The sequence below is a fragment of the Gobius niger genome, assembly GCF_951799975.1.
Source record: "Gobius niger genome assembly, chromosome: 19".
Taxonomy (NCBI): domain Eukaryota; kingdom Metazoa; phylum Chordata; class Actinopteri; order Gobiiformes; family Gobiidae; genus Gobius; species Gobius niger.
In genome coordinates this window covers 17,169,394-17,179,027 of record NC_136870.1, presented here as the reverse complement: position 1 = coordinate 17,179,027, position 9,634 = coordinate 17,169,394, and the positions used below count along the sequence as shown (strand labels likewise).

General features: G+C 38.9%; 1 protein-coding gene across 1 annotated transcript; it reads left to right on the top strand.

Moving 5' to 3' along the window:
* The first annotated feature begins 2,466 nt into the window (after positions 1-2,466).
* On the top strand, positions 2,467-8,492 carry tmem106a (transmembrane protein 106A). Its single transcript, XM_079577804.1, has 8 exons — positions 2,467-2,612; positions 3,173-3,328; positions 4,123-4,183; positions 4,463-4,622; positions 6,095-6,235; positions 7,334-7,377; positions 7,464-7,514; positions 7,948-8,492. Exons 2-8 carry the CDS (start codon positions 3,175-3,177, stop codon positions 8,072-8,074), a joined length of 738 nt encoding a protein of 245 aa, XP_079433930.1. The 5' UTR covers positions 2,467-2,612; positions 3,173-3,174; the 3' UTR covers positions 8,075-8,492.
* The last annotated feature ends 1,142 nt before the right edge of the window (positions 8,493-9,634 follow it).

Genomic DNA, 9,634 nt, shown 5'->3' with positions numbered 1-9,634 from the left:
TTTCCGTCAACATGGTCCACACGCCCTTTATCGCTGTGTCATATCTTTCCGACTTAAAGCTGCTCGACCCGTAACGCAGCACGGATCTTAAAACATCTCATCACATTCCTCTAACTTTTAAGGAACCAAGGGACAGTTTCATAATGAGGCTTTAGGCTTGTCTGTTAACTTAGGCCAGACTTACTTAGTTTTACAACAGGCAAAGGAAAATGCATGTGACTTTTAGTATACGTGGGGGAAGTACAATGGCAAAATATTGAAGGCCCTATTCTTATTTTTTCCAGCAGTGGAATTAAATCATATGACTCATTTTACATTTGTGTGACAGTTGTGAAGACTGCGCTACTACATATAAAGCATTTTTATTGACTGTGAACTAACAGGCTGCTTGTTGGCATCGCCACCACCATAATGCCTAATTTACTAGTTGTGAAATGTGCTTATAAACTCATCTCTGTGAAGAATTTTTATGATATACAGGCGTTGGGAAAGTTCGAAATGGGTTTGGATCACTGCTAACACTTTAAACTTCACTCACTCTCTCTTTCATCATTTGTGAACAAGAAGAAAATCTGGTACAAGGCCTTTAATTTCAGCTTTTTTTTTTATTTCTTGGCATAGTTACATCTAGATCATGTATATTTTTATTGACAACAACTTGTATTTTTAGCTGTGATTAGAGCCAGGACTGCAATAGTACAAGCAGTACAAAATATCCTTTATGAAGCCTAACCCTGAAGAAGATACATGTGATTCTTGTGTTGGTTTATATTTCAGTCTTAATGCTCCTCAATGTCTTTAAAATGTGCAAAAACATTATTGAAATTGAAAATATGAATACATTGAATTGCAGTCGCACAAATTACAAATATATATTTCTCCCCAGTGGCAATAAAGAATTGTCTTGTCACCTATTTTATTGAATCTTTAAAAAATAAGTTAAGTTTTATGTACAGATGCGTCCAAAAGTTTTTTTGTGAAGCTGTCCCCAAAGTACTTCTTGTGCAATGCCTTTTGACAGTTTACTGAGATCATTTTTCCTTCGTATCGTTTAATTTCTATTGAACGTTTGTGTGGTTTTGTTTGATTTACGGTGGTTGAGATTGAAAAAATCATATCTTTTGTTTTTGTGTTTTTCTTTTCCTTTTCGTGTAAAAGTACCATCTCTGGAGAATACTTCTGATTCTGAATATACCGTAGACACGTATTATGCTTGTCGCCTTCTACTGATGTAAACATGAACACCATTTTGCTGTTTAAAGAAATGGCCAATAAATTATTTGCACATCAGTTACTTTTGTTTTTCGCCACATGCGCAGTTCATATTGTGCCTGTAAAAAGGGCAGAGGTTGGGTGGAGACTGGTTGTACTGCATTTTACGAGCCTGCTCTGAACTACTTCTGTGTAGCCTATATAACAATTAAGTCATTGCACTTGCTGAGGCCAAGCAAAAGTTATGTAAAATCAGCCCTGAAATTCTGCATGCCATTGGTGTTTGTCCAGTCTAATTTTCCCCTTGGAGTGAATAGGTTTTTTTTGCATACCATACTTCTTTATGCAAAGTTTTAGTATAGTGTAGTAGTATAGTATAGTAGTACAGGCCGACCTGCCACGGACACCAAAAACACAATTGAAAAATAAATGAAACAAAACGCATTGCTGTCTAAAAAAGTGGGCAATATGGGAGGTTCATGAATATTTCCAGTGGCCCAGGGCAGGGCACTATATTTGCTACATTTTAACATTCAATCGTAAACTTGCATGGATGTGCTTATATATGGCAATTTCCTAGTATTGGTGACATATATTACAAGTAAATTTTGTTTTATTTTAAAGGCACACTGCGTAACATTTTGGACTATACGGTTACCATCAGTACAAAACATGCTCCGGATGAGCAGCTCAAGACAGAAAATGCTATTACTGCAGTGGTAATCAAAGAATGGATTTGGAAGAGAACCTATTCTGATTCAATCTCAAATTCAGCTGACTTTAGTCACATCTCCATGGGGACGAGCTGGAGACGTCCCCTCTCCCGGTAAAGTTAGTCATGTCTTAGGAGAGCTGAGCCGCTCACAGACAAGGCACATGTTTGTTTGTACATTTATGAGGCATCTTTTAATGATGAAAATATCAGTCAGAAAATAAATGCTTGTATTTCAATTTTATTTATTGAGTAACATTTTACGCGGCGTGGCTTTAAATTGTTTTTGACTGCTCCTGACCCTCTGAGTGGAGTGTGGCACCTGGAATATCAATGTCAATCCAGGGGTAGCACAGGCCACCATGTTTATTTAAAATAATAATATAAAATAAATAAATAAAAAAGTGACGCAAACACACGTCAGTAAATATGCTGCAGAAAGAGTAAAAGAGAGCGCTCTGCTGCCCACCTCTGGCCCAGTGTGTGACAGCTGGTCACATGACTGACACCTCCTGTCATACCTCTTTTTCTTTTTTTGTCCTGTCATACCTCTGTCTTGAAGAAGAAGGAAGTGCGCTCATTTGACGCTTGTTTTAATAAAAACATGCGGATGTTTTCTGCGACGATGCCCTTTATAGACTAACAAATCTGTGTGAACTTAGAAGCTTTCAGAGGTCAGATCTCTAAGGTAAGTGGCGTTAGCCGCATGTTTTCAACATTTTCAGGTTATATTTGGGGTAAACAAACTTGACAGAAGCTGCTCAACCAAATGCTAGACATTTATAAGGCCAATTATTGAAACCTTTTAACTGGCCTGTTGAAAAAATGTTGGCCTTTATTTAAAAAAATGTAAGTAGCCTACAGATGTGGTCTTTGAATTATGTTTAAGGAAAAGTAATCACTATGGGCTCAGCTTTATACTGGACTACATAAAAAGAAAGCTTTTGTTTCTCTTGCACAGTACTACTACTACTACCACCACCACCACTATGATTGCTACGATATTGCTTCAAAAATACTTTACTAAAAAGGCTAAACTCTGTAAAGTGTCAATTTGTTCCCAGGTAATTTTTTACAAGGTTTCTGAACCATTTTCAAACCTGAAATGGTGTTGCATTTTGGCTGAAATGTGTTATCTTCCTTCTGTACTGCAAATCTAATCTTTGGAATTTGATATTGATTGCTTGTTAGTTTGAATGTGTGAGTCAGTAGGGACCGGGTGAACACATGAACTGTCTCCTTCCACAGAAATGGTGACGGCTGCAGTGGAGCCCCCAGCTTTAAAACGAACCGTGGACAAAGTGAGGAGTTTGATGCAGTATCCTCCATCGTACGGCGCCATGGAGGACAAAACCCCCAGCGACACCTGCCCGACCTGCAGAGGCACAGGCCGCATACCCAGAGGTGCGATGTGCTCAGTAACAAGTTAATAGTTTACACAGAGCAATCCACTTTCAAATTGCATTACAGCATGTCTTTGTTCTGCCAAATAAAGTCTATTTGGCAGAACAAAGGTCTTAACCAGAGACTAAAGTCCGGACCTAACCAGGGACCAGTTTGAGGAACATTCAATTTTCTATTGATTTTGGATTTTGAAGAATTTGAGGCAAGAATATGGTGTGAGTGAGTGAGTGAGTGTTGGTCGGATGAAGCAGATTGAAAGTCTCACTTCTGTCTGTCTTTCCAGCAGTTTGGAGTGAATGAATAATGCAGTGTAAAGCTGCATGATACATTATACACACATGATACATTATTATTGAATATTTTTGAAGATCAGGCAAATATCTGAGGAAAACCAAGGACCAGGGACTGAATTTGCAATGAGTAAGACCTATTAAAAACAAGACAGTAAATGGTCACGATTATATAGCTCCTGTCTACCCTGCTTTAGGCACTCAAAGCGCTTTACATCAAGGAACCAGTCACCCATTCATATGCCAACTGTACGACCCTCCAATCACAAGAAGACCCGTTCTACTATCTCGCCCCAATGGCACATACGCCACAGTTTGAGAAACACTTAGAATTGTCCACGATACTGAAAAGCCTTTTGGTTCTGTCACACTCGCCCTCTTTTTCCACTTTGGACTTTTCTCTAATAGTTTCATTTCATCTTCTTGCTTCTGCATTTGTGTATCATTAGCACATGGCTCTGTTTTTACTTGTACTTATCACTTCCTTTTTTATATTTGTCCCAGGCCAAGACCAGCTCGTTGCAGTAATTCCGTGCAACGATAAACGCCTGAAACCAAGTCGCACGTAAGGAAGAAACTTCTGCACGAGGGCTGACTGATCTTGGGGAAATAAAAATCCTTGCAAATTATGACACACAATTATGACACAATAGTAATCGCAGCTAGTTGTGAAATTGAGCCGTGTGTGAAATAACTTGGCCACAGTAGCTCAACAGTGCAAGTCATAAAATCTAAGAAAAAAAACACCTGTAAAAATCAAATGAAGAAATGATTTAAGTGAGTACCAATAGACAGATTTACAGTAAAACAAAATCAGCTGATGTTGTTTGTTGTTGCCTTTCAGAAAGCTGTACGTTTGCATATCCACGGCGCTTTGCCTGTTGATTTCCACCCTGGTTCTCTTCTTCCTGTTTCCCCGGAGCGTCACCGTCACTCCGGTGTCTCTGCTGTCGTGCACTGTGTTCTTCAACACAGAGAAGAAAAATGTTGATTTGAAGATCACAGTAAGTACTGCTGGGACAAAATCTGATTTAATAATAGAGAGTTATAATGTTAGAGTCACGTGAAGTCACAAGAATGACATTATGAATTCTGATAAGTGAATAACACTGAAGCACCTCATGGCACCTGTGTTCTCTACCTCCAATTAGAAATAATTTAATTTATATATGCATTTGTGTGTACTGCATTAGAGTTGTTTTTGGGCGGCACGGTAGTACAGCGGTTAGCGCTCGTGCTTCACAGCTAGAAGGTCTGGGTTCGTTTCCCACCAGGGACGGGACCTTTCTGTGTGGAGTTTGCATGTTAATAATGCATCGGTTTTATATAGCGCTATTCTGGACACTCAAAGACGCTTTACATTGCACTATTCATTCACTCCATACTCGGTGGTAAGAAGATCTTTATTTATATAGCGCCTTTCACAGACATAGTCACAAAGCGCTTTACAATTGTACATTCACTCCATACTCGGTGGTGGTAAACTACGTTTGTAGCTTCAGTTTCCCCTGGGGGAGACTGTCAGAAGCGCTTTCGCGACTACACACGTCTGCACCAACGGACCCTCTGACCACCACCATACATTCACTCACACACATCATTCATCCTGGCCTATTGTGCATGTTTTTAGTGGTAGGGGAAACCGGAGTACCCGGAGGAAACCTACGCAGACACGGGGAGAACATGCAAACTCCACACAGAAAGGCCCCGTCCTGCAGCATGTAAGCTACTATTGTAAGCTACTATTGTAGCCACTGCTGCTGACAGACTGACGGAAGCGAGGCAACCAGTCTGCGGTTTCCCCTACCACTAAAACATGTACAATAGGTGAATCCTCTAGCCAGGTGTTTCTGACCACCAGCCTGGCTGCACATCATAACCTTTTCTTGTATATGCATGGTTTAAGATTAAGATCAAATCAGGAGTAAACCGTTTATAAAATGGACCTAAATTTGACTAAATTATTATTATATTATATTATAGACATAATTTAGTCAAATTTGGGTCCATTTTATACACGGTTTACTCCTGATTTGATCTTAATCTTGGTCTGGTGGTTCTTATTTCTGTAGCACTTTACAACAACACTTTGGCAGACCAAAGTGCTTTACATAAAAACACAGAGGAAAAGCATTCTTTATAAAAATGACATTTTTTTTTTTAAAACATCGGCACACAAAACTAAAATAGATCAATACTCGGTGTCCTGGAAGCAAGTTCCATCCATAATGTAATAAACGCAATTTTATTCTATTCATTCTGTGAAATGGTACACTGTGGCTTGAATATTGCACTCGAGCTAAAGTAGCAGTTTTCCACTATCAGTTAAATGGCAAAACTAGGTCACGAGACGCACCAATAAAATGCACACATTCACATGATTGTGGACTTTTTATTGCAACGAAGTTCAAAGTCTCTTGGGATAAACGGCTTCTCTTTTCTTTCATCACCGTTTTTTTTTTGTTTTTCTTCACAGAACGTCTTTAACATCTCGAATGGCAACTTTGTGCCGGTTGAAGTCAGAAAACTGACTCTCAAGGGTCTCATCCAGCAGACAATTGTTGGCAACACCACTGTAACAAACACATCCCTGGTCAACTCCCAGTCAGAGAAATCAGTGAGTATTCAACACAAATAAGGAAATACTAGCAGTGTTTTCTGTTTTGTGCCTGTATTCTGCACTGTACGAATATTTTGTAGTTTTTGTAGGTTTATTCATTATCTTACAACAGGGGTAGGCAAGTTTGCGTCGTGGAGGGCCGATTTGCATCATTGCCGAAACATCCAAGGGCCGAACCTCAACATTGTAGCCTAAAGTGAAGAACTATCTTCAGCAAATGCCAATGTTTTACATCAGTGGTTCCCAAGTGGCAGGGCTTTGGGACCCACCATTACCCTCGGATGACAAGCCGAGGACCCAAATAAAACTGTAATTTGTAGTAGATATCCCTCTTAAGACGGAAATTATGATCAAAACAACCCAATAACATTGATTTTTCCAGATACAGTGCTTCCTTGCAGTTTCAGATGGCAAATATTGAATAAAAGTTCCCTATAGACTCAATGAAAATGGCTCCGTGACCCACTTTTGGGTCCTGACCCACCAGTAGAGAATCACTGTTTAACATTATATATGACCACGCAGGAAATTACAGGACATTTTTAAAATACTGACACTATTTCTCACGTTTTAAGACTGCTTTAACAGGTATTTGATCTCTTATTTGCACAATAATATTCCTCAAATTGAGGGCCGAGTTTGGCCCCCGGGCCTGACGTTGCCTACCCCTGTCTTACAATATCTTGTTCTATTTTAGTTTCTGTTTCTTTTCTTGTCATGCCATTGCAATTTTGTTATTTATCATCATTGCTCATCTGTTTCATGTTGAAATCCCTAGTTTGTGGACGCTTTCACTGACCATGGAAATGAAAATGATTCAGACAAACATAAATAAAGAAATAATTGTTGCAAATTGAACATTTGTACAAGGTATAATCTTGTTCACAAACGTGTGTAATGCGGTCCACTCCTTGAGGTTCTGAATCTACTTGGGACTGAATCTTGATTGAGTTTTATTCAAAATGTATAGCAAACACAATCATCATAATAACCACTATAATAACCATTAGTTCAAATGTACCAATAAAAATATACCTGTATGTCTGTGCTTTTATCATATTGTCATTCTAAGTCTTTCTGTTTTTAACCCTACAGTACAAAATTGATACGACCCTGATCATTTCAGATCCTGGATTATAGTAAGTGATTTATTTGTTCTGCCAAAATCAGATGTCAGTGACCAGTCCCACATCAACACTGTTTTGTTTGTTGTTGTTTTTTTTAGCTCTTATTGTAGGACGGACTACAGGATTCACACCATATTTCTGGAGTTGCAGTAAGTCCAACGCTTGTCAAGCAACAGATCTCAAAAGAAACACCACACCATCTCAAAAACATGACGGGTGCACAAGTGAAAGCAAGAAAATCAAAATGCTGAATACATTTTTGCATATTTTGGTAATATTGTAGGTTTCTAAGTGTTGAGTCTAAACTGTGATTTTAACACAGTGATATTGCTATTGTTTGTTGAAATGTTGTATTGCCTGTGTACAGCGATAGTTGTAAATTTGCTTTATAAATAAATTTGACCTTGATGAAAGTTGTGACCCCCTCAACAACTAGAAGTAATCGTAATAGCTAAGGTGTAACTGCTGCTTTAGAATCACCATTTTATGCATTACTTGTTTTCAAATTGCTGTTAAGTGATGATGAAGTTAATTACATTTGATCAGACTTGTTGAGTAACTGTTTGTTGTGTTTATTTCCAGATTGACCCTGAACATCTCGTACCTGTCCCACACAGAGCAGCTGTCACTGGACACATATGAATACATCGACTGTGGCACCAACTCCACCGCCCCACACCCCATCAGCTCCGACAATGTCGCCAAATGAGCTCTGCAATGTATCTGACGGGAATCATGATGAAAAAAGTGTGTTCTGAAATCACTACAATGGATTTAAATTGCGATGAAGTCCACTTTACTGGCTTATAATGTGAATTTGACTGATTATTACATTTGAAGACATTCTTGTTCCATTTGGCTTGTTCTGCCTCCCCTGCCTCCCCATGCACATTCATTTGCAGTTTTAAGCCTGATGTGGTTGGATTTGAACCTGTGCTCCCTGGCTTGTGACTAAATTAATAACGTGAAGGAATATGTGAAGTGTTGTCAAATGTCTGTTAATTTGATCCATTGCCAACTATGTCTTTTTCTACTTATTATTGTAAATTAATGTCATTGAAGTTGTCTTTTGTACTTCATAACAAACATTGCATTTCTTTGTATTTGCATTTTCTTGTTGCACTTTATGGCACAGATAAAATTAAGCCAACACTTTTGCAAGAAAATCTTTGTTTATTATCTGTTTTGGTTTGTGTTTTTTAATGACAGAACAGTAACAACCAGTATGTGGTCCCAACCAAAGGAACGGGTCAAACTGAATAGTTTTTCCGTGTTTTAATAGTTAAGGGTTTTCATTTTTATACTTTATGTATATTATATAAATGTTATATATAAAGATATAAATTATATTATATATACAAACAAACAGGTGTTACTCGGAAAAACTCGGAAAATTAGAATATCGTTAAAAAATGCATTAATTTCTGTTATTCAACTTAAACTGAGAAACTAATATATGATAGACTCACTCATTACATGCAAAGTAAGATATGGATAGCCTTTGTTATAATTTGGATTTGTCTATATCATATATTAGTTTCCCTTTTTAATTTGAATTACAGAAATAAATGAACTTTTGAACGATATTCTAATTTTCCGAGTTTCACCTGTATGAGACCTACAAATTTTTTCTTCCGGAATATTGAGGAGGCACCAAGACCCCCGACACCTGCAGCACAGTGGAGGTGTCACAAGAGACGCCTTGTTGCATCTCTTAGAAACAATTAAGGGACAACTGAGGAGGTATCCAGGGAAGACTCCAGCTAAGCCACACATGCCTTCTATTGTTCTGGCTAATGGACGTTAACTGGAGAATAAAACAGATGAACTGTTCTTCCCAGAAGATGGTGAAAGACTGTTGTGGAGGGGAAGGATCTGTGTGCAGGAGGAAGGAGGAGGAGCTGACCAGTGCTGGACACCACGCTCTGAAACCCAGACAAACCCAGGAGGCGCTGCACCATTTCAGAGGATCAAAGGAGCATTGAAGGCAGCCGGCCAGGCTTCCTCCGGGCGCTACGGTTTCCCCAACCTCCAAAAACATGCTGGTCAGGTTGGCCCACTGTGGCTCAGTCGCAGCGGCTCAGAACTAACACCATTACTTCCTAAATGACTTTTCGGCAGTATCCTTGAGGGAGGTACAGGGTGCACGAGTCGATCAAAAAGATTGTGAACTCCGTCATATCTTATTTGGTTTTCAGTGTGAGTTTACAAGTATTAGCCACAAGGTGGAGCTAGTTTCTCTACTCTGACTGCTGTGTGCTAAAGGCAT